Source organism: Callospermophilus lateralis, chromosome 18 (genome assembly GCF_048772815.1).
Source record: "Callospermophilus lateralis isolate mCalLat2 chromosome 18, mCalLat2.hap1, whole genome shotgun sequence".
Lineage (NCBI taxonomy): Eukaryota > Metazoa > Chordata > Mammalia > Rodentia > Sciuridae > Callospermophilus > Callospermophilus lateralis.
The window spans coordinates 471,354-495,992 of NC_135322.1; the positions used below are offsets into that span (position 1 = coordinate 471,354).

Sequence of the window (24,639 nt, forward strand, 5' to 3'; positions counted from 1 at the left end):
AAATTCAGTTTGTACTGGTCTAACCCTCATTCACCGGAAAGCGCTCCTCTGCCTTCCCACAGTGAGCCCCAACACAACCCAAGCAAACCCAACCCACAAGCCTGCTTTCATGACCTTTGTAAGACTGGAAGACGCCGCACCACACGACACAGATCACCAAAGAGGTTCTGCTTCATTACAAAAGGCTGTGTGTTTATATAGGTCTAAGGAGAGGCCGCAGGGTGAGGTAGATAACAGGTCGCCCGTTTATTGGCAAGCTCTTCCATATGTCAGTTCCGGAGCCCAAGAAGTTAATTCTAATTGGGGCTAAAGCTTCCCACCAGCAGGGTTTGAACATTGGCGCCCATATGTTTACCCAACAACCTTCTGTTGCTAGTGGAAATACCTCCAAGATCTCTCTTGCACACTGCTCACTCAAATCTAGAATCCTAAATGGCCACCCAGTGTTTGGGCCCAGTTCCTACACTTCCTTCTCTAAATTAGCTGCCCAACCAGTTTTAGAATGAAGGCCTTGGTTCCACTGGGTCCCAATGTTACCGCTGTTGAGTGACGAGTCCTTGCTTCCCCAATGTTGAAGAATAACACCAGAGAGCACGCCGAGGCAAGGTCAGAGTAGAAATTAGAAGTTTATTAAAGGACAGCAGAAAAGACTTCTCCTGGAGGAAGAAGGGGACCCAAGAGGTGGAATCCGTGGAAGGGCTGTTGTCTCCCCTTTTATAGTTCTTTCAGTGATGGAATGTAGGTGAAAAGGCCCGAGGGGTGGGACACTGGTGGGCCAAAGAAGAAGTCTGAGCAGGAAGGACTTAACAATTCTTTGGGATGGGCTATCTTCAAATCTGCTGGGGCTGTTCATTAACATTCCTTTGGGATGGACTTTGGGCCTAGGGCTTTTCTTGGGACTTCATTAACATTCCATGAGTTGTCCTGCATTTCCCGGAATTCATTCAATATGGCCTCCATTTTAGATTTCACTGGGTATTAGACCCGATTTACCTAACTACACTGACTACCTAACTTTAAATCTGGCTTCACCAACAGACTCAATACCCCCCACCCCCATCCCAAGGTGCCAACTGAAGAAGAGTAGTGGAGAAGGAAGAACTTTAATCTGGATGTCCAAGCAGGAAGACAAAGGGGCAAAGGGAGTCCTGGCGCAGAGGAAGACCTGTGACAGGGGCAGGAACTCTGTATACTTCAATCTTGGTCAAACTGTGGTCTGGTTGATCATTTCTCAACTCTGGTTCCCTGCGGTGGCTCTGGAGAAGTCTTACCTCTGAAGTGGCCATTCAGAACTCAAGAGTAACTGCTCTTGCTTGTGTGTGTGTGTGTGTCGCACACACGCGGGGGGGGGGGGCAGCCTCAGTTTCCATCAGGGGGTAACTCATCCTGCTTAGGGGGGCTAGGCTCAGATCTTCCTGCAAAGTCAGAATTTTGAAAATTATACTAGATTCTTATCTTGGTGTCCTCAGTCTTGAAGGACAAGAGACATTAAGTAAATATACGGCTAATCAACTTTATACTGGCAGCTTTCTGATACTCCTTAAGGAATGTGTCTTCTTGCCCCCCATTTCTCCTCATTCTTGTCCATCTCTATACATTCTCCGCTCCAGCAGCTTAAGTCACCTACTTATTTTCTAACATGCTCCTCAGCCTCTGCACTTTCCCCTCTCTGCCTGACCCACCTCTCCATCTGTTTGAACATGCAAAAGTGTCTTCCCATGGTCAATGTGCTTCCTGGGGACACCCTCCCCGTCCTGTCAAAGCTGAGCCACGGCTTCTCTACAAACTATGGTGTGCACACCCCTCTCCAGAGCCACTGTACTCCATTTCTTCCCTCGGGTGCCCGCCTGTCCTCCCTACACTGTAGATCCTGCTGTCATGGTTTGCGCTCGGTGAATGCCCGAGACCTGAGCCCGGCGGGCGTGAAAAGTTACTTTCCCAGTAAGAAGGTGAAGAGGGGAAGACGCCCCGCACAGGTCAGGCCCTAGGACCCCGGGCGCCGGTGGCTCCGCCTGGGGTCATGGGCCGACTAGGGCCAGAGGCCCGGGCAGGAGCCCGTTTCACTCCCAGTCCTGCTCCTGGGCCGCGGTCGAGCGAACAGCCCGGGCGGGCCTCCTGGGCCCGCCATCGGCAGGTGCGCGGCAGCCCGGCCTTCGCAGCGGCGTGCCCCGCAGGCGAGGGAGGCTCGGGACCGGGCTCCTCATCTCGGAGGACCGGCGCAGCGCGCTCAGCAGACGGAGCTCAGGCCGCCGGCTCCGGTCTCCCAGGCGGCGGGCGAGGGCAGCCGGGAAGGCTGGCGGGGTACACTCCCCGCGCCGCGGAAGCGGTCGCGCAGCGGAGCGGCCGGGGTACCCGCCCTCGCGGCGCTTCCGGCCAGGACCGGAAGCGCGGCCCTGTGAACTACAGCTCCCAGCAGCCTCCGCGGCACGTCCTGGTCGGCGCCGGGGGAGCGGCCGCCATTGTTCGCGGCCGCCGTGAGGCCTTCGCCCGGGCCGTGGGGCCGCTGCCGCTGCCGCCGCCGGAAGCCGGGGGACGGGAGAGGGGGCGCGGAGAGGTGGCGCCAGTGGTGGGGGCCGGCGCGGCTCTAGGGCGGGGCCTGCGCTTGCTCTTTCCGCGCCGGCTTCGCGCCCCGTTGCCCTCGGCCCGCGGCTCGGGCGGGCGCGACCTGCCCCGCCGCGCAGGGGGGCCGCGAGCCAGGTAAGGCGGGCCGCTCGCGGGGCCCGCCCGAGCGGCAGCGGCGGCCCGCTGCCCCAGGCGCTCGGCGCCCCGGCCGGCGCAGGAGGACGTCAGGCGTGGGTGGGAACGGCCGGTGCAGGGCGTGCGGCGGCGGGCTGGCGTCAGGTCGCCGTGGCGTGCGGGCGGCCCGCCGCGCTTTGTTCGCGCCCCGGGCCTCCGGACGGGTCCGCGCTCCGGCGCAGGCTTGCCGCCCGGGCAGTCCGCTCGGCTCCGCCCCCCGGCCCCGACTCGGCCGCGCGCGCGGGCTGGCCAGCACCGGCCTCGAGGTCCTGCAGGTGCATTTTTTTTTTTTTTTTTTTTTTAAGATTAGGAGACACAGGATGCACCGTTTTAAAGCGAGCAATTCAGTGGTTTTGTAGTGTATCCATAAAGTTGTGCAGCAGTCACCACCGTCTAATCCCAGAACATTTTCATAATCCCAGAAGGCACCTGCACCCAAATGGGAGCTGTCACCTCCCATTTTCCCGTCTTCCAGCCCTAGACCATGACTGTATCTGCAGGTAGATTTTACAGTAATTTTGTTAGATCACCCGAAAGTTCCGTCTAAGTCGACTCCCTTTCTTGGGATGGCACCCTGGGTTTATTCAAGTTACCCTTCATTTCTCTCCAGAAATTCTGTTACGTTTTACCATGTAAATTACGTTTTCTTGCAATGCTTACTGGGATTCTTTAGTTACTTCTGTGGGTTACTTTCTTCTTTGTTCCCACTGGGTCTTCTGTGAAAAAGGACCACTCTTTTTCCACTTTTGTCTCTAGACTGGGAATCAGGTGCTCTTGGGCAGGTGGTGCTCCTGGACAGGCACCTGGTTGATCTGTCCTCAGGGATGGCGGCCATCAACCCGTGGGCCTCGTGGGGTGAGTCCAAATCCTGTGTTGTCTGGGCCTTCCCTGGATGGGACCTGCTGTGGCACTGGGTCAGGGCTGAGGATTCTGGGGGATGGGAGAGGATTTGCCTGTCTCAGTAGAGAATTAGAACTGGTTGCTGGTAAGGGGGAAAGAGTTGGCATAAAAGACCGACTTGTTTATATTTTACAGTCAGCTCCTGAAAAGTGACACTCAAAAGATTTTCTGGCGATTTGTGGGGTTTCTTGGAAGACCATCATACATATAATAGAAATGTCTTTAAAGCTGTCCATGTTTTTTACTTTTACTTTTTTGTTTTTTGTACTGGGGATTGACCCAGAGGTGCTTTACCATTGAGCAACATCCCTGCTTCTTTTTATTTTGAGACAGAGCCTCATGAAGTTGTTGAAGCTGTCCCCTTGAATTTCTAATCTTCATGCCTCAGCCTCTGGAGTTGCTGAGATTGCAGGCATGTGCCACTGTTCCCAGCTGCATTGATCTGTAATTTAAAAACAATGTTAAACAGTAGTGTGATGTCAGTGGTATGTTTCATTTTCAAGTGAGATTTTCATCACTAGACATCAAGAAAGTATCCTAGTAGTTAACTTTTTTTTAAAAAAAATTAGATGATACTGTATTTGACAGATACCTCAAGCCTTTAAAAGGTGGTTTTTAATTGTCCTAAGGTTACATTGTGTGGATACATTTCCTAACTCTGACTCCTGTGTGCATTTCCCTTACAAACCCACCTACCTTGGGCTCTGTGGAACTTTGTCATTCCCCTCAGCGAGGCAGTCTCCTTTTCCATTTTTTTGTTTTAGATGACCACAATATCTTTTATTTATTTTTATGTGGTGCTGAGGATTGAGCCTAGTGCCTCACATTTGCGAGACCAGCGCTCTACCACTGAGCTGCAGTCCCAGCCCTCCTTTTCCATTTTGTCGCCTTGATTCACCTGGCTTGGTGTCACAGCCCTAACCTGATCCTTCTGTGCAGGTGCCCTTATGGACCAGTCCCGGGGGATGGCAGCTGTTGACCCGTGGGCCTCCTGGGGTGAGTTGAGAGCCAGTGTCCTCAGCCATGTTGACTGCCACCTGGGGCCTCACCCTGCACTCATCTGCCATAGCTGGGGTCAGAGTGGGGACCTGGGGATTCTTCAGGGCAGCGATTTGTGGTCCAGATCTGACACTGTTCAGAGCTGGAGCAAAGAGGAGCTGGAGTGCTCCTGTGGGGGAAAAAGTGATGATGTCAGCCCCAGGGCAGGATGTGCGAGAGTCAGCGTGCAGCCCTTCAGGGCTCCAGCCCAGAAAGCTGTGAACAGACGCTACTACCCATGACATAGGGTGTCAGTGAGGGACTGGTGTGTTCCGTTGTGTGCCTTTTCCTTTTCTGGGCCACATGGCCTTGTCTGTAGAATGAAGAAGCAAGTCGACTCCTTTCCGATGAAGGGAGGGCAGTGCTGGTCTTCCTCAGCCCCCGGAGGAAGCGCTGGTGTGGAGGAGCTGTTGTAAGGAAAGAGCTGCCTCCGTGACTCCTTTTTCCTTCCTTAGCTCTGTGTCCTCAGGACTCTGCGTGGCACATGGATGGGAGCGACGAGGAGGGGAGGAGGGCTGCTGGGTGCCCAGCAGCCCAGGTCCAGGTGAGATGGGCTTCCACTTTTTCCTGAAGGGGAACTATATTCCCAAAGGATGTGTGTCCACGTTGTCACTGGCCATCCCCATCATTGTGGTTACTCAATTTACAAAAGCAAGAGTTTGGGTTGAAACGGAATCAGCCAGATGTTCATGTTTCGAGTGCAGGTGGGGAAGATTCAGTCAGTGGTCCATGACTTAGAGTCTGCCACAACCCGCCTGTCCACAGTGCTGAGCCACAACTCTGCCTAGGGTTCTGTGCAGGATGAAGGGTGGCCCACTTGGCTGGCAGCCCCCTTTTCCTCCTCCCACCTGTTGCATGTATTCAGATCTGACTGAGGCTGATGTGGTCAGTGCCCTCCTTGACTGGTGAAGGAATGCAAGGACAGGTGTCAGCCTCTACCCCGAGAACCTCCCAGACTCCTTTCTAGAGAAATCATTCACTAGCTAATGCCATCTCATGGGTGGCCTGGGCTGCCTGTGTTCTGTGGGGAGGGCCCTGAGCAGCTCAGTCCAGCTGATGCCTGGGAGATGGGCAACTGTGTTGAGGCCAGTGGGCACAGAGCAGCTGTGGAAGATTGGAGCCAGGAGGGCATGCATCAGCCAGGCGGGCATTGTAGAAGAAGGGCCTCACCTGCAGCACCTCAGGTGTGTTTTGGGGCTGGGGTTGCACTGTATGGCCAGTGTCTAGACAAAGACTGACCCCAGTTAGTTTTCAGACTGGAGAGACCAGAAAGAACCTGCGTTCTGGCTGAGAGCTGGGACTCCACCCTGGGAGGGTTGGAGCCTCAGGAGTGTTGGGAGCAGGAGGTACAAGTTCAGAGGTGGCTGGAGGGGTGCTCCTGGCAAGTGTGGAGGGCAGGGCTGTGGGAAGCAGGATGGCGGTTCAGGCCTGGGAGCTGGGAAGGAGAGCAAGGTCAGAGAGATAGGGAGTCGAAGCCGGGGGCTTCAGGACTGAGGGCACAGTGGTGGCTCCTGAGAGAAACAGGACAGTAGACTTGTGGGACAGGCATTGTCCCTTTTTCTTTCCTGCCCAGTCTCCATCAGAGGCAGGCACTTAAAATTTTTTTCATCATAGCTTTGTTGAAATATCCACATAAACTATGCTGTTTAAAAGTATTTCATAGGTTTTTTTTTTTTTTTTTAATATATTCACAGAGTTATACATGTATCACCAGCATCTAATTCTAGAACATTTCTATCACCCTGAAGAGAAATCCGGTACCCTCTAGTAGTCACTCCCTGTTCCCCTGCCCCCAGCCCGGCAGCTGCTGATGTGCCTTTTCTCTATGGATCTGCCTGTGCAGAGGCTTCGGGTCCGTGGAACCATGGTATTTGGCCTCGGATGTGTGTCTGCCTTCACCTAGTGCAGTGTTCCAGGCGCCTCCTTGTCGGGGCACGCATCAGCGTTTATTCCTTTTCATGACTGAGGCACATTTTTTAACTGATTTCAGTTTCTTAAGATTATCCCATGTTTCTAAATGGGAGATTTTTTAATCTATTTTCTTCTAATTCATCAAACTTCCATTTACTTTGTTGATTCCTCGTTATAAAAGGCAAAGAAAATAATTTCATCACATTATTTAGGTCTTCAAATAAATAGTTTCATTACATTATTTAGGTCTTTTATTTATAAGTTAACGAATCAAGTAAATGTGAGGCAGGCACTGTGTTATAAAGCTTTTACAAATTACATCACTTAACTTTACACCTCCACCAAAATTTGAAAAATTTATAAAATCTGTATTTTCAAAGCGGAAAGGTGAAGTGAATCATAATTGTGTAGCCCCATGAGGCAGTGCTGCTCCCTGGGAAGGAGAAGGGCCTGGATGCAGTGATGTGGGTGCTGCTTTCCTGGGTCTGGACTTGGGCAGCTGTGGGGTCCACTGCTGTCCTCGTGCATACAGTCATTTCTAGATGTGTAGCAGAGCAGCAGTGCAGCACCTAGGCTGAGGCGGGCCCTGAATCAGTCTCCTGGGAACCAGTTAGCGGTAACAGTGCCACGAAGAAGCCTGACTGACCACTGTGCTGTGCTGTGCTGTTCATTCATGTCAGGGTTTCTGAGAACCTATTAGAGTTAATGCTGAGAAATAAAACAACATTAAAACAACAGTACCCTCTAATGTCTGAAGAGTTGTGATTTCTGAGCCCATGCTCCTGGCCCCCTTCCCACACTCATTTGGATTCTTCCCTGTGGGAAACTTGGACTTGAATTGTGAGCTTTTTTAAATTAAGCAATGACTTCAGGAACACAGATGAGCCTGTGTCTTTTTAGGGTTCCTTCCAAGTTAAATATTTATTGAAATAAAGCATCTACCTGGTGAGAACATCAAATGCTGTCATCCCTCATTATCTGCACAGTCCATTCTTGGGAACAAGCTACTTAGTGAAGTGCCAGCTAGCAGGAGCCCAGATCCTGTTATTTCATGGAATAAGGGACAATAATAACAGCAGTGATAATATTTCAGTCTATCTAAAATGCCAGCCAACCTCCCCAATGTGGAAATGCTCTTGAACCCTCTGCAGCGATTCACCAGGAACTTCTGCATGATAAAACAGGTACATAAAACACTAGTGGTACTCTGCACCCCTCCTTGGTCCTTCTTGACTGTCTAGTTATGTTCTCTTCTCTGCAAAGAGTTTACATTAAGATACTAATAACGAGCACTGGGGTTTAAGTCAGTGGCAGGGTACTTGCCTAGCACATGAGAGGCCCTGCGTTCAATTCCAGTCCTGGGGGAAGAGAGATACCAAAGAAATGGTTGCCAGTTGCCCAGGGTTCCATGAAGGAGAGCCTGTCACGGAACCCAGGTGGTGAGCAAGCAGGAAGTAGCCTTTGGGGCAGGCAGCTAAGCCCCATCAACACCTTGGACTCCTCTCTCAGACCCTCTTGGGTTGTGAGAAGCAGATATGGGAAGGGCCTGGATAAGTGCATACTTGTGCATGGAGTGATGTGCAGAGGTTTCTTGGGTTTGGTGGGGCATCTTCACAGCCATCGTGGGAAAGGGGCTTTAGCTTGGAAGGGCTTCTTTGGAGCTGAAGGCCTCATTCCTTCCCATCACCCCAAAGCAGCAGGTAGTAGTGTGGGTCCTGCGTCTCCACACTAGGGGAGGACTGGCCCTCAGCTCCTGGACTTCGTGTTTCATGTGCAGTTCTGGAAGCTCTTCACTGTGTCCTCTTACTGTCCCTGAGGTGAGGCCACTAGCATGGGGGAGTATTCAGCTGGACTGGTTCTTCCTGTTTTTAGTCCTCAGGCTTCTGAGTTCGATAATATCTCCTTTTTTAAATTCTGGAAATTTTTATTTTAAATATTCTTTAGACAGATTGTTAAGTTATAGAAAAATATAAAAAGCAGTTGAACAAACACCAGTCCCATCACTCTGAGGAGTGATGTGTGGTCACGTTTGCTGGGTTCCTTCTTTACATCGTCCTCAGTGGTTCTCATTCTTTTCCAGAGCTGCCGGTCATGGATCTGGTGTGTACACAGATGATACTTGTTCGTTTTCATAACAAACTATGTAGACAGCAGAGATGTACAATCTGATCTTTCTGAAGTTTCCTCCCTTGTACCTGTTGCTTCTTTAAAGCTTCCTTTGTGGAACTTTGAGGTGGCCTGTGTTGGTACAGGTGGGTTACGCCAGGTGGCCCCACGGGAAGCTCACCCTGCCACCCTTTCTTCTGGATGGGCGTGTGAGGCCCGCCTCTGTCGTCTTTGCTGTAAACCACATGGGGAATGTCCCCGTGGCTTCCGTCATGTCCCTGGAGGGGAACACTGCTGAGTTCCCAGGCCTGCCGCTGTGTGGCTCAGCCTGGGTGCAGCCTCTGTGCAGCCTCCCCACTCTGGGAGAATGCCCATTTCCCTGCGTCTTTGCCAGGTCCTGCAGTTTCAATGACCTTATGACCCAGAGTCCTGTTGCATTATTTTAGTTGGATACTAGTGAGATTGAATATCTGGTATCTTTGTTGGCCATTTGTATTTTCTGTTTCACTCCCTTGTCTCTGGATTTCTAGACATTGCTGTGCTGCTGTGTAGGTATTTCCCATGCACTCTGGGCCCTCATGCTTTGCCATATGTGAGTTAACTTCCAGTCTGTGGCTTGTCTCGACTTGTGTCATGTTTTTTTTGGTACATTTTTTCCAATGTATAGCTTTGTTTATGGCTGTGTGTGTGTGTGTGTGTATGTGGCTTATTTTAAGAGAACTGTGTTTTAAAAGGTAACTTTCTCCTTCTTTATGTTCTCGCTCTGGGGTCCTCTGCTGAATGATGGGCCTCTTCAACAAATTGCTGGCTGTTATTTCTGCTTTGCATTCCATATCTGTCCTCAGGGAGAGAGGGAGGCTTGGCCGTCATTCCCACCTCCACAGAGTTCTCGGGGATCCTGAGCTGAGCGCAGGGCCTCTGTTCTCCACTTCTGGGACTCCTTCCCTGCCCCCAGAGAGTGTTTCTATAGTCTGCTCTCCTGAGCTGAGAGGCTGAGAATGGGACCTACAGTTCACTGAAAGTTGGGTGCTGCGCTGCCTGGCCACTGAGTTCCGCCTTCCTGGGTGGCAGGTGTTTCTGCTGTCCCAGGGGTCCTCTGGTCTGTCTGTGTTTACCAGGGAAGGGCTGTGAGGCTGTGTGTGTGTCTGCTGCAGCTGAATAGATGCCCGCCCTCCTGACAAGTCCCTCTCTGGAGGCGCTGGGTCTCAGTGGCCAGGATCCGCAGGTCAGTGGTGCTGCCGGTCTCAGCTTGGCCACTTAGACCCCAGGCCTAACTGCAGGGGTCTCAACTCCGGTGGCAGCCTGAGAACCCACTTTGCACACTTGGGTCCAGAATACTCGTGGGCTTTGCCCAGGTGCAAGTGCAGTGCTGGTGGCCTGGGCCACGGTGGGTGACGGGAGCCATCCTGAGTCTGGCTCTGCTGCGAGTGTTCCAGGCCAACTCCCTCCTGCCTCACTGTGTTTTAAGTGCCCAGAGCCATCCTTGCTCCCGCTGCAGCCTTCCTCTGCTCCATTTACTGGATCAGCATTTCTGACACAGTCTGTGGAACTTCTGGTGCTGCTGACCCGTTTTCTCTCTCACACACACACACACACACACACACACACACACACACACCTGCGCTTGCACACGTCTTTTTTGGAGTTTTCTGGTACTGAGCTACAGTCCTGGCTTTTTTCACTTTTTATGTAGAGATAGTGTCTTGTTATTCCCTGGGTTTGAACTTGTTGAACTTGCCGTCCTGCCTCAGCCTCCTTGGTAGCTGGAGTGTGGGCCTGCACCTCCACACCTGCATATACTGTAGATGTACAGCAGTCCCTTGTAACGGACTGCCACAGTGATGGCTGACAACAACACGGACTCTCTCTTCTGGAGCGCGGAAGTCTGAAATGTGTTCCACTGGAGGCCCTTTCTGCCGGTCAGGTTTCCAGGGGCCACCTGCCCTCCTTGCTTGTGCCCTTTGTCTTCAGCACAGTGCTGTGACCTTTGCCTCCGTCTTGTGACTGGCTGAGCCTCCTCCCTCCCTCCCTCCCTCCCAGGAGGACTGTGTGGCCACGTTGGATCACCTGATGCTCTGAGATAACCTCCCCATTCCAGTCACGTCTGCAGAGTCCCTGTCATCACTGTGGTGATGGTGCCTTTCACAGCCCCTGTGATCCTCAGCTTCAGCGTCTGCTAGCTTTCAGCTCCTGCCGTTTCATTCGCTCCAACAACCTTCTTGTTAAAATGAGTATTTTGAATCAAGTCTCAGATCGTATCATTTCACCTGTAAGAATGTCTGGGTCTGTGAGAGAGAGGTACCTTTTAGGCTGTAGCCACAGAGCATTTATCACCCAGGAATTTAACTTGGTTCCTTAACGTTTCCTAGTACCTGGTGCACTTCAGGCTGGCTCACCTGTCCCCAAAATGTCGTCTTCTCTGTTTTGGTACTGGGGATTGGTAAATGGGTACTTTACTACTGAGGTATATCCCCAGGAGTCTTTTTTATCTTTCATTTTGAGACAGTTCCTAGAACCTCGCTAAGTTGCTGAGGCTGACTTTGAACTTGTGATCCTCCTGCCTCAGCATTCTGAGGGGCTGGGATGACAGATGTGCACCACCATGCCCAGCCCATATATCTTCTTAAAGTTGGTTTGTTCGTGTCAGGATCCACAGAAAACCCACACATGGCTTGTGCCTGGTATGCTGAAGAAACTGGTGCCTCGGCTGGTCGGCCTGGTTCTTCCTCTGTGATGTCATCAAATGAGTCCTGCCCCTGTGTCCTGTGAACTGGCAGTTGGACTAGGGAGCTGTGCAGATCCATTTGGTATTTTTTTTTGAATATTTATTTTTTTAATCGTAGTTGGACACAATACCTTTATTTATTTATTTTTAATAAAGGAGCTGAGGATGGAACCCAGGGCCTCGCACGTGCTAGGCGAGTGCTCTGCTGAGCCACAGCCCCAGACCCCATTTGGTATTTTTGATAGTACTTCTGTGTGGCTCTGGCCCTTCCTACTTTATTGCATCAGGAGGCACACAATGTCTGGTTGCTTGATTTTCAGGCGAAGGATGGATTAGCAGGTGGTGATATGCCCCCACCCCCATCTTTTTTTTTTTAATTTTTATTTGTTTTAATTAGTTGCACACGACAGTACAATGACCTTGACACATCAGACATTTGAATCAGATGGGATATAATTTCTCATTTTTCTGAGTGTACAGGTTGCAGAATCATATTGGTCATGCAGTCACAAATATACACACAGTAATAATAATGTCCGTTTCATTCTACTACCCTTCCTATCCCCCTGGCCTCCACCCCCATCCTAAAGCTCCCTGTCTGCCTTTCTCTTTGGCCCAGCTGCTGTCCATGGTTGTTGTCAGCATCCACTTTATTATTAGGGGTTGCAAAACCCTTCTCCAGTGATTTCATTCTATTCATTTGTCTTCAGCGCAGTGTCTACTAGGTGTGATTCTTCAATGCTTAAAAAAAAAAATCGGTGGTTCCTCTGGGGTCTTGGGAGGTGAATTTGTGGCAGTCTGCCAGCAACCTGGTGAAGCACCGGTGGCTGTGGAGGCCAGCTGAGGTGCCACCCCAGGGAGGTCAGGTAGCAGGAGGTGTTGAACTTGGGGCCTCCCAGCTTGCCCCACAGGTGTTGTGCTCTGAAAGCTCATGAGCTTAGGGTTTGTGCACTTCTCTGTCCTGTGTCCCATTCAGACAGAATCCCAGAATGCAGAGACACAGGTAACCATCAAGCAAACAGGTCTGGACAGGGCTGTGAGAGAAGCAGGAGGTCAGCACGGAGCCCACAGGCCCACAGTCAGAAGTGGCTCACGGGATGTGCCAGCCCCGTCTGTGCTGCAGAGGGTCGGAGCCCAAGGCAGGAGCCCCCCGGCCTAGCAGTCACTTGGCACCAGGGCTCTTGGTGAGAGCTTCAGACAACGGGTCTCTACACTTAGCGCATGTTTGCTGCCGCAAATGCTTGGCACAGGTGGGGAAGGGACTGCGACAAGCTGGCTGTGGGACCTTGGCAGGTCTCCAGGGAACTGCGGCAGGGACGGCTCTTCAGGCCAGTCACAGTGTGAGTGGAAGGTGCAGTTCTGGTGCAGAGAGAGAGTTGGTCACTGAGATTAGAGGTGGCAGGCTGTGTCTGAGCTGTGCCTAGCAAGGACAGAAGGTATGCCCCCAGAAGAGGAGAGAGGTGGGTGCTGGGAGGGCAGGGAGGAGTCCAGGGACCCTCAGAGTAGAAGTGATGCTCTGCACACCTGTCTGCTCGGCAGGTGTTTGTCTTAGGCTGGCTCTGCCCCTGTCAGGACCATGTGCATGGTGGGCTGTGAGGCCCGGTGAGCAGGAACTCTGGGGACACATCACTCACTTCCCCCTGTGACCCCCTGGATGCCAGGTGCCTGAGGCACACAACTCATCTCTGAGAGGAACTGTAAGGGATGTCTTCATTGTAAAAGTCAAACTTCATCTTTCCCTATAGTTTCCTGTTCTCTTATTTCTAAAAATGTCAGCGCAGGTTTTATTTAGGTCACATATTTTGATGGCTACTGTGACTGATTACCCTTGGCCCAGCCACTCTGGGTCATCCTGCTCACCCTTAGCTCCAGTCCTTGAGAGGGATTGAGAGGGTCTGGGATGAATTTGGGGGTGGTCTGGGAGTGAACAGGGAGGGTCTGGGGTGGAAGCTTCCCCACGGTGGCCAGGAGGTCATATGTGAATGTTCAGTCCCTTCCAGGGCCTGGGTTCCCATGTGGGAGCACAGAGTCAGCCCCGTGGTTTCCAGCCTGCTGCTGGTGTCCTTAGCTTGTTCCCACTCTGATCTGGGCTTCCTTGCCTGCCTTTGCAGGGAGGGGACTGCCCGGGTGAGCTGTCCACACCACCTGGTGTTACTGGGAGACACCTGCTCCTCTTTGCTGTGGTTATTGGGGCCCCACATGTCCAGTTGTCCAGTGTGGGCCCTTGGTGAGACCCAGCCCACAGGGCCAGATTCTTGGCTATCTCCAGGAGGCCCTTCCCTCCAGTCTCCTCTTCCAGGCTTTCAGTCTTGTTCTTTCCCTGGAAACCTTGGAGGGGCCCTGGCTGAGAAACACGTGCTCCTTAGGAACCAGTGACCTTCGAGGACGTGGCTGTGGACTTCACCCAAGAAGAGTGGGGGCAACTCGATCTTGTGCAGAGGACTCTGTACCGTGATGTGATGCTGGAGACCTATGGGCACCTGCTCTCTGTGGGTAAGTGACACTGTGAAAATGGCAGTGCCCCAGTGGCTCCCTGGTGGGGGCCAGTTCTCAGAGGGCTGAGGTGATCTGGAGGCCCAGTACTCACGAGGTACGAGGACCTGTGCTTCCTCAGTCCTGGTGGGACGTTGCATGAGGACTGGTCAAGGGGATGTCTTGAGTGGGGCATCATTGGGGGAGTGGACAGCGTCTTTCTCAGGCCAGGCATTGTGGAAGGACGGGGCAGGTCTATCTTTGCCGTCTCCTATTTGATTCACAGTCCCATTTTCCCTCCACACACAGGGAATCAGATTGCCAAGCCTGAGGTCATCTCCCTGTTGGAACAAGGAGAAGAACCGTGGTTGGTGGAGCAGACGTGTCCTGAGAGCTCTTGTCCAGGTGAGGGCAGGCCCCTGTGTGAGAGAAGGGGGCAGAGGGCAGGGGTCACCTGCTTTGGGACCTTGGAGAATCCCTCCAAGGAGCTCCCTCCCTGGCACCTGACTTTCCTGCTGTGTTCTTAGCACAGATGCCCCCCGTGACTGTCAGAACAGCTTGCGGGCCAGCTCCCAGCCCTGGGCACCTCTCGATGGTGCTCACCTTCTCTGCTGTCCCTTCTCTGAGATGACTGCTCTTTCATTTACTTAACTTTAAAACTTTTGTTTTTTCTGTTTTTCTCAAATTGTAGCCTGTGGCCACAAACTCTTCTTTTAAAAATAAAAAAAACAAGAAAGTTGTTTTTATCTAGGTGGCATATTCATGTCTCAAACCGAAGCTGCTAAACCGTAAAGCTGGAAGCCTCCTGAAAGCTGCCTGCTGGCTCAGGTCGCTCTTCCCACCAGAGCCGCAGCAGCACCTGGACGCTCGCCCACGGGCCGCAGCTGCTCTGTTGCTGTACGCTTTCCAGTCATTTTCCTGGCTGTTCTGGGCACTCAGTCTGCATCTCAGCTGGTGACAGACTCGTTCAGTCGATCCAGTCTGTTTTGACCGTGTTCTGAGCTTTGCCTCGCTGTGGCTCGCCTTCCTGTTGTACTGTTCTCAGGAGTCCCCTCCTGTGTGTCTACATGGATTTTATAACTGCTGCTCTGTTATCGCCTTTTGAATCAAATAGAAAGAGGGAGTTACCATCCGAAGCACGTGCCCCCGCTGCCCTGCATCTGTGGTATTCTTGTTGGTGGTCTTCACTTGCAGTTGCTGCCTGTGGTTCTTTCCTCTCTGCCTCAGGGGCTCCCTTTAGCATTTCTTTTCTCTTTTCTTTTCTTTTTTTGGAACCAGGGATTGAACTCAGGGGCACTCAACCACTGAGCCACATCCCCAGCCCTATTTTTTTTTATTTATTTAGAGACAGGGTCTCATTGAGCTGCTTGGTGCCTCACTGTTGCTGAGGCTGCCTTGAACCTGCGATCCTCTTGTCTCAGCCTCCCAAGCTGCTGGGATTACAGGCGTGCTCCACTGTGCCCGGCTACTAGCATTTCTTTAGGGGAGGGTTTGGCAACTTCCAGGTTTTGTTTTTTGGGAATCTCTTTGACTCCTTTATTTTCCAAGAGTAATTTTACTGGGTATAAAATTCTTGGTGGACTTTTTTTTCCCTTTTGTCCCATGGTTTCTGATGAGAAGCGCTCATGTAAGCCCACTTGTTGAGGCTCCCCTGTGTGTGAGGAGTTGTTGTCTCCTGCTGCTTTCAGAGTTCTCCCTTTGACAGTTCTCTCTCTTTATAGTTTTCCTGTCGATGTGGGTGTCGGCCTTCTTGGTTGGGGCTTCTCAGAGCTCCTGTGTGCACCTCACTCCTGAGCTGGTCCTTTTCATGGCCCTAGCTGCTCGCTGTTGCCCCTGACAGCTTGGAGGTGCAGGCTTGACCAGCTCCCTCAAGGCTTTCTGCACACTGTGAGTTCCCCGTCAGGTAGGACAGAGGTGGCCTTTCCTGTTGGGGTTTCTAGGGACCACCAAGCAGGACCACTCTTGACTGTTGTTTGGGAATGAGGCTTAGGAGAAGCTCCAGCTCTGTTCTGTTCTCACCCAGTATTGCGTACGTGGGCTATTATTTTTCAGGACTATGGATGAGCTGGGGAGCCCCTGATAGGACTAGGATACATTACTAAAAACCCACAAAAGTCACTGTCCTTATTGATACTGTTATTTTTCTTGTTTAACACTTTCTGGTTGATCTGAGGCTCTGGTTCATTTACAGAATTCTGAAAGTTTGATTGTGATCATATAGCCAGTTTTAAAATTGCCTTTCCAGAGGGTTGGGGTTGTTGATGTCCTGACTCTGTCATGTTTATTGACTTCCCGTGCTTCTGGCTTGTCTCTGGTGCATGCTCCGTGGGCCACCGGCACTGTGTAGAGCTGGACAGGAACGGTTTCTTTGGTTTTTTGTTTGGTCAGCTACCATCTTTAAGTTTCTCTGGAGTGAATTTGAGAACTATATGAAGACGCACTCACATCTCAGAGCTAAGTGTGAAGTTTGTAATCAGTGCCAGTTCTCAAGCAGAGTTAAGCCTCTGTTACGATGAATTCAGGTGGTAAAGAGAAAGGTGGTGCATGGGAAGTGAGAAGAGAAGCTAGAGAAAGAGAACAAAGTCTGGTCCCACTGGATACTTGTGGTAAGCTGTGTGATGGCTGCCAAAGGAGTCCACACTCTGACCCCCAGAGTGTGCGAACAGGGCACCTTGTATGGCAGAAGGGGCTTTTCACATGTGAATAAATTACAGATTCTGAGATGAGATTATCCTGGCTCCTCCGGGTAGATTCTAAATGAAATTATGAGGGTCCTCAACAAAAGTGAGGCAGGAGGGTCAGAGACACAGGGGAGGTGGGTCAGAGGTGGAGGTGGGAGTGCTGTTCTTTGAAGATGGGGAGCAAGCTTCAAGCTGCAGAGGGTAGCCAGCATCTCGCGGCTGCACGGGGCAAGGGCAGGGCTTCCCCAGAGCCACTGGGAGGGCACACCTTGATGGCTGCTGCCTTCCGGAACTGTACCATAATAAACTTGTGTTATTGTAAGCCACCGAGCATGTGAGCATTTATTATAATAGCAGACTCCTGTTGTTGGAGGGCTGCTGCCTCAGCAGTGAGGATTTCTTGCTGATGGGAAAGGAGGGAATTTGGCAGCATTTTGCTGGATTCGTTCTCAGCCGGTCATCAGGAAAGTCCACATAGGGTGGGGCAGCACCAGTATTCGAGTGCAGATGGTCAGGCTGCGACTCCTTGGCTTTTTTGTCATGCACCTGTTTTTCCAGTCCATAGCTTGTGTAATTGCTCTAAAAATGATTGTGTAGTTCACAAGAATTGTAACCTTAGGGGTGTTTTGAAACCACGATGGTGTTGCTCTTTGAGCTGGTGAATCTCATGTCTTCAACTGGACTCCATGATACAGACACAGTGTGAAAGCGTTTTATCACAGATAAGCTCCTGTCTTGCTGGTGGTGCTCTCTCTCACCCCACCCATCTTCCTTTTGGGGGGGCAGGTGTCAAGATGGGAATTATGAACGTGTTCTAACATAGAAGTAAGTCAGGACACTCTTTGGTGATTTGCACGTTATTTTCTAAGCCTGCATTCCCATCTTTTATTGAACCAGTTCGCCCTGCCCTGCCCTGCCCTTCCCTTCCCTTCTTCCCCCCATACCTTAAGAGCATTCACATGTCCTTTTAGTCCCCAAGACCAACCCAGGTTCATTGCCCTCTGGGAGGACACATACACACAGGTATCAATGTGCTCAGATCTGGGGTTTGTCATAACGAAGGCATACAAGCAAAAGGAAAAGGTGTGCAGGGCTCGGCCCAGAGGAAACCTGGCCTAGGTCTCCATCAGCTCTTCAGTGGAGGTACACATGCCCATGTGAAGTGTTTTCTGCTGGAAAACCTGCCTGAGCCTGAGAGTCTAGGGTGTTTGAGGTGTTGCTCACGTGAGCAGAGTGCCAGCACACCTTACTGCAATCCCTGAACTCCATCCTTCCAGAGGGAAAGCAGATGTTCACCAGGATCAGCAGGGCTTGCGTAGATGCCTGGAGGAGCAGGTGGAGAGGGCTTCTCACCAGGATCAGCAGGGCCTGCAGAGATGCCTGGAGGAGCAGGTGGAGAGAGCTTCTCACCAGGATCAGCAGGGCCTGCAGAGATGCCTGGAGGAGCAGGTGGAGAGAGCTTCTCACCAGGATCAGCAGGGCCTGCAGAGATGCCTGGAGGAGCAGGTGGAGAGGGCTTCTCACCAGGATCAGCAGGGCTTGTGTAGATGCCTGGAGGAGCAGGTGGAGAGGGCTTCTCACCAGGATCAGCAGGGCTTGTGCAGATGCCTGGAGGAGCAGGTGGAGAGAGCTTCTCACCAGGATCAGCAGGGCTTGCGTAGATGCCTGGAGGAGCAGGTGGAGAGAGCTGCTCACCAGGATCGGCAGGGCCTGCAGAGATGCCTGGAGGAGCAGGTGGAGAGGGCTTCTCACCAGGATCAGCAGGGCCTGCGTAGATGCCTGGAGGAGCAGGTGGAGAGGGCTTCTCACCAGGATCAGCAGGGCTTGTGCAGATGCCTGGAGGAGCAGGTGGAGAGGGCTTCTCACCAGGATCAGCAGGGCCTGCAGAGATGCCTGGAGGAGCAGGTGGAGAGGGCTTCTCACCAGGATCAGCAGGGCTTGCGTAGATGCCTGGAGGAGCAGGTGGAGAGGGCTTCTCACCAGGATCAGCAGGGCTTGCGTAGATGCCTGGAGGAGCAGGTGGAGAGGGCTTCTCACCAGGATCAGCAGGGCTTGCGTAGATGCCTGGAGGAGCAGGTAGAGAGAGCTTCTCACCAGGATCAGCAGGGCTTGCGTAGATGCCTGGAGGAGCAGGTAGAGAGAGCTTCTCACCAGGATCAGCAGGGCCTGCGGAGATGCCTGGAGGAGCAGGTGGAGAGGGCTTCTCACCAGGATCAGCAGGGCCTGCAGAGATGCCTGGAGGAGCAGGTGGAGAGGGCTTCTCACCAGGATCAGCAGGGCTTGCAGAGATGCCTGGAGGAGCAGGTGGAGAGAGCTTCTCACCAGGATCAGCAGGGCTTGCCTAGATGCCTGGAGGAGCAGGTAGAGAGGGCTTCTCACCAGGATCAGCAGGGCCTGCGTAGATGCCTGGAGGAGCAGGTGGAGAGGGCTTCTCACCAGGATCAGCAGGGCCTGCAGAGATGCCTGAAGGAGCAGGTGGAGAGGGCTTCTCACCAGGATCAGCAGGGCCTGCAGAGATGCCTGGAGGAGCAGGTGGAGAGGGCTTCTCACCAGGATCAGCAGGGCTTGCGTTGATGCCTGGAGGAGCAGGTGGAGAGAGCTGCTCACCAGGATCGGCAGGGCCTGCAGAGATGCCTGGAGGAGCAGGTACAGTGTGCTTCAAGGGCTGGAGCTTGTCACAGTCTCTACCAGTTATAATACTTCAAGACCTCAATTCCCAGGTGTGGGCCAGGGCCAGTCCTGAAGCAGTCCATCTTGGTAATGTGCAATGTTAAGCACACAGTCTGACAAGTTTGCTCATTTCTGCACACCCTTGTTGTGGTTCTGCTTTTCATTGGAAAGTACTCTTCAGTGGTGTAGTTTGTGTTCTGGTAAACAATGTTCACTTCTCACTCTTGTGCTGTGATATTCCTCTGGCTTCCAGAGAGCAGATTCACTGTTGCTGTCCAATAGCATGGACTATGAAGCTCATCACCCTTCCAGCCTAGGTCTCTGTGTCCTCACGGCTCTTTTCTGTCTCTTTTTAGAGTGGATGAGAGATCATGAAGGCAGTGCCTTGATCCCAACACAGAGTACTTTCAATGAAGAACAGTCCCACGGCATGAAGTTGAAAAGACACATATGGAATGATCCTTGGTTTTCTAGGTTAGGAGTTTGGGGATGTAAAGACCAATTAGAAATGTACCATACAAACCAGAGTACAGCTATGAGGCAAATGGTCTTCATGCAAAAACAAGTCCTGTCTCAGAGAGGACTGAATTCTGAATTCTGTGGACTTGGGGCAGAGTATAGTCAGAGCGTAAACTTTGTTCCATGTCAGAGGGTTTCTCAGTTAGAGCATTTCTATAAACCTGATGTGCATGCTGAAAGCTGGAGGTGCAACTCAGCCATAATGTATGCAGATAAGATCACCTGTGAAAACAGTGATTATGACAAAGCCCTGTACCAGTCCCTCCACCCTGTTCACCCTGTAAAAATGCAAACTGGGGATGATCTTTTCAAATGTACTGATGCTGTTAAGTCTTTCAACCATGTAATACATTTTGGTGATCATAAAGGAATGCACACAGGAGAAAAGCTGTATGAGTATAAGGAGTGCCATCAAATCTTTAACCAGAGCCCATCCTTTAATGAACATCCAAGACTCCATATGGGAGAAAACCAGTATGATTACAAACAATATGAGAATATCTTTTACTTCTCATCCTTTATGGAACATCAGAAACTTGGTGCTGTAGAGAAAGCATGTAAATACAATGAGTGGGAGAAAGTCTTTGGGTATGACTCATTCCTCACTCAACACACGAGCTCTTACACTGCAGAGAAGCCCTTTGAGTACAGTGAGTGTGGCACGTCATTCATCTGGAGCTCTTACCTGATTCAGCATAAGAAGAGTCATGCTGGAGAGAAGCCCTATGAATGTGACAAGTGTGGAAAAGCTTTTAGGAATCGTTCTGCCCTTACTAAACACGAGCGGACTCACACTGGAATAAAACCCTATGAATGTAACAAGTGTGGAAAAGCCTTTAGCTGGAATTCTCATCTTGTTGTACACAAGAGAATACACACAGGAGAAAAACCTTATGTATGTAATGAGTGTGGGAAATCTTTCAACTGGAACTCCCATCTTATTGGACATCAGAGGACTCATACTGGAGAGAAGCCTTTTGAGTGTACAGAGTGTGGGAAGTCTTTCAGTTGGAGCTCCCACCTCATTGCCCACATGAGAATGCATACTGGAGAGAAGCCCTTTAAATGTGACGAGTGTGAGAAGGCTTTTAGGGATTACTCAGCTCTTAGTAAACATGAACGAACTCACTCTGGAGCAAAACCATATAAATGCACTGAGTGTGGGAAATCCTTCAGCTGGAGCTCCCATCTCATTGCCCATCAGAGAACTCACACAGGGGAGAAACCCTATAACTGCCAGGAATGTGGCAAAGCATTCAGAGAACGCTCAGCCCTCACTAAGCATGAAATCATTCATTCTGGAATTAAGCCCTATGAATGTAACAAATGTGGAAAATCCTGCAGCCAAATGGCTCACCTTGTTAGGCATCAAAGGACTCACACTGGAGAAAAACCCTATGAGTGCAATAAATGTGGGAAGTCCTTCAGTCAGAGCTGTCACCTGGTTGCTCATCGGAGAATTCACACTGGTGAGAAACCCTATAAATGTAATCAGTGTGAAAGGTCCTTTAACTGTAGCTCTCACCTTATTGCACACCGGAGAACTCACACTGGAGAGAAACCATACAGATGTAATGAATGTGGGAAAGCATTCAATGAGAGCTCTTCCCTTATTGTGCATCTGAGAAACCACACTGGAGAGAAGCCCTACAAGTGTAACCACTGTGAGAAAGCTTTCTGTAAGAATTCCTCCCTTATTATCCACCAGAGAATGCACAGTGGAGAGAAGCGCTTCATATGCAGCCAGTGTGGAAGAGCCTTCAGCGGCCACTCGGCCCTGCTTCAGCACCAGAGGAGTCACAGCGAGGAGAAACGTCCTTGAATTGATCAGAGGGTTTTCATTTCTTGTACATTTGATAACCTATTGGAGAAAACCCTATTAATCAAAAGGGAAAGCTTCTCATTAAGAATTCAAGAAGACTTCCCCCTTTATCATTCAGTAGGGAATATCTTAGAAGTAATGATATGAATGAGAAAATTAGGGAAAGGGTATCTGCAGTCACCAGCCCTTTCAGCCTCATATCAACACAGAGAAGGAAGTGGACTCCGCATGCAGCCCACCAGCAGCCTGAGCCTGAGGGTCTGGTGGGGGCACCCTTCAGCAGGTGCTCCCACCCCTGTGATCATGTGCTCTGTCGGGGGCTCGTGCAGAGCCGGGTTGGAAGGGGATGTACTTCTCATGGAGCTGAGATATTGGGTGGAAATCTTTATAACACCATTTTATGCATAATTACAGAAATGCAGATAGATTTTGCTTTTATAAGGACAGGGCTTAGGTGCCCTTTAAGGGGTAGAATATGGGATATCAATCTGGTTCAAGAAAGGAGATAGTATAGTTTTAAGTGGGGTGTTTGCTGTTGGTCAAGATGAACTCCTTGGACAAGATGAGTGCGTGAGATCACTGAGGGCAGAAAGGGTGCAGCCTAGAAGGGTAAGGCTGGTGTGGGTCGAAGGTGACACTCACCAGCTGGGGGCCAGGGTCCACTGCCTGTCTCTGCTCATGACTCCCTCCTTGGGTGGTAGTTTGTAATTTGTTTTAGGCAATCACTATAAATTATAACTTTGGACATGGCTTCGATATACATAGCACAAAGGAATTAAAAGAACATAGAATTGTGTGTGATATCTACTATAACAGATCTAAAAAATGTGTATATGGATAAGGACCTGTGAGGCCCATGGAGAAATTAACCCACTTAATTTAAGATGTTTTCGTTTTGTTCTTCAAATACATATAGCACTTATCATTTGCCATTTTGTTTTAAATGTTTTTCAGATATTAAATTGTTTAATCCCATTAACTAGGTACTACCATTACCCCAGTTTTACAAATAGGGAACCGAGGCAGAAATGTTGGGGAACCCAGCTGAGGACCAGAGCTAGTAAGGAGTAGAGCTGAGGTTGGCTCCAGAGGCCGTGTCCCAACCACTGTGCTCTGCGTCTCTGGTGATATTTTACCCTCATGTTCCCCTTTTGTTTAGTGGTTCTATAGTAGAGATTTGATAATAAAATTCAAGAAAATCCTAAGCAAAAAGAAATGAAGTCAGTGTCTCCTTTGTCCTGAGGCATGGCTGTTAACACGAGTTGAGCTCAGATCACTTGGGAACAGGAAGAAACCTGGGTTGAGTTGGAACTGCTGCATCTTCTGGGATCTGGCAGCTCTGAGGATGATGGGGCAGTGGGCCTGGGGCACTCCCTGGAGGGCGGTCTGCCCTCCCTGGACCTGTGCACGTCAGGGCATTTCCCAGGGTCTCTGGGTCCGACCTGCCTGCCCCTCGGCCGTGTTCCTTTCACCCCGCCCTCCCCCCCAACTCTGAACCCCAACAGACCCAGTCCCCTCCAGCCATCACGACCCCCTTCGCCTTCCTGCTGTGGGTCCCCCTGGACACTCCCTTGCACGCTGGCTTCTTGCTCTTGCCCCTTGTCACCCGCTGCCTCCAGATGGCTCTCGTCTAACCCTCAGCCACAGTCCTCACTGTCAGGTGCCCCCAGCTCCTGCCCTGCGGCCTCGGCGCCTTCCCCTGCAGCACCCTTGACCCTGACCTCCAAGCCCACCTTCATGTCCTCTCTCTCTCTGAAGGCTCCGTGCCGCCCTCCACAGCCAGGGGCTCCCTCCCGAGGACTGGCCTGCAGTGTGGTTCCGGCAGCCCCTTGGCTGGGGAGCCCCTCGGCCAGCGATGCGTGCTGCCTGCTTCCCTGACAGAGCTCTTGTCGGCTTGCCGTGCTGCTGTGACTAGAAGACTGACAGGACGACTCTAGAGGAGGAAGTCTATGTGGGGGCTCATGGCTTCAGAGGTCTCAGCCACAGAGAGCAGGCTGGGCTGGGGGGCGCGCTGGCACCCGGGTCTCACTTCTAACTCTCCCTCCAGCCCTGTCCTCCTGGCTGCTGCCTCCCCTACATGGCCACGCCACCCAGAGAAACACCTTGACAGGAGAGTGGCTCCCGGAGACAGGCAGCGCTCGTCCCCCTCAACCACCAGGAGAGGGGCGGAGGGCCCACAGGGGCAGGCATTGTGTGAGGCATGGGCCTCCCGAGGGGGGCAAGGTAGGAGCCGTGTCAGGGAAAGACTGCCTGATAGAGGCCACCAGCCTGCAGGTGTCCATGTTTGGTCTCATGAACCGTTAGCTAAAGGACGTGTCCACCCCGAAAGAGCAAGTGCTGTGGCCTGGACCCACCGTTGGCTAACCCCCTGCCTGTGCCTGTGCTGACCAGGGTGTAGTCGAGCACCGCTGTAGCTAGGCTGAGGGGCCTGGTGGTGTCCAGCCCTTCAGCCTCCCCTGGAGGCCCAGCATGCCCTGGGATTGAGGGCCATTCCCAGGAGGCAGAGGGGAGGAACCAGTTACCCCAAAGCACAGCCACAAAGCAGCTGCTTGTCAGGAAGGAGACGCCTGTTCTGGTGGACATGGAAGTGCCGGGAGCAGCCTCTGGGCAGTTTCCTCATCAGTCCCACCGGGCCCAGAGGCCCTGTGGGTTTCCAACACTCCCTAGCCATTGGAAGCTTCGGGGGCATTATTTACAACGGACCACACCCTGGACTCACCCGGGTGCTGAAGCAGCAGGTCCTTCAGTTTGGGCCTGTGCATTGCATCTTATGAAGGTTCTCCAAGGCTTTGGATACTGTGGTGGTGGACTTCTAAAATGGTCTTCAAGAATTCTGCCCCTGGTGTGCAGGCAGGCCTCTCGCATGTGGGAGGCCTGCGGCTGCGATGCATCTTGTGTCTGTGACTGTGCCTTGTGATGTGATGAATGATGTGATCAAAGTCCCAAGCCAGTTGTCTGTGAATTGATCAAAGGGAGACCATCTGAGTGGGACTGACCTGGGCAATTGAGTCCTTAGACAGGGCAGGTTCTTGCTGAGGTAGAATTTCAGTCTGGGAGGG

General features: G+C 51.7%; 1 protein-coding gene across 6 annotated transcripts; it reads left to right on the forward strand.

Moving 5' to 3' along the window:
• The first annotated feature begins 2,448 nt into the window (after window positions 1-2,448).
• Znf606 (zinc finger protein 606) lies at window positions 2,449-22,743 on the forward strand. 6 transcript variants are annotated; one of them, XM_076839384.1, is made up of 8 exons: window positions 2,449-2,697; window positions 3,042-3,236; window positions 3,493-3,591; window positions 4,576-4,632; window positions 5,130-5,218; window positions 13,783-13,909; window positions 14,198-14,293; window positions 19,596-22,743. In XM_076839384.1, exons 2-8 carry the CDS (start codon window positions 3,221-3,223, stop codon window positions 21,578-21,580), a joined length of 2,469 nt encoding a protein of 822 aa, XP_076695499.1. In that variant the 5' UTR covers window positions 2,449-2,697; window positions 3,042-3,220; the 3' UTR covers window positions 21,581-22,743. The 6 variants fall into 6 exon arrangements, with proteins under 6 accessions (XP_076695499.1, XP_076695500.1, XP_076695501.1 ...); XM_076839385.1 differs by having other exon boundaries at window positions 3,047-3,236; XM_076839386.1 differs by lacking the exon at window positions 3,042-3,236.
• The last annotated feature ends 1,896 nt before the right edge of the window (window positions 22,744-24,639 follow it).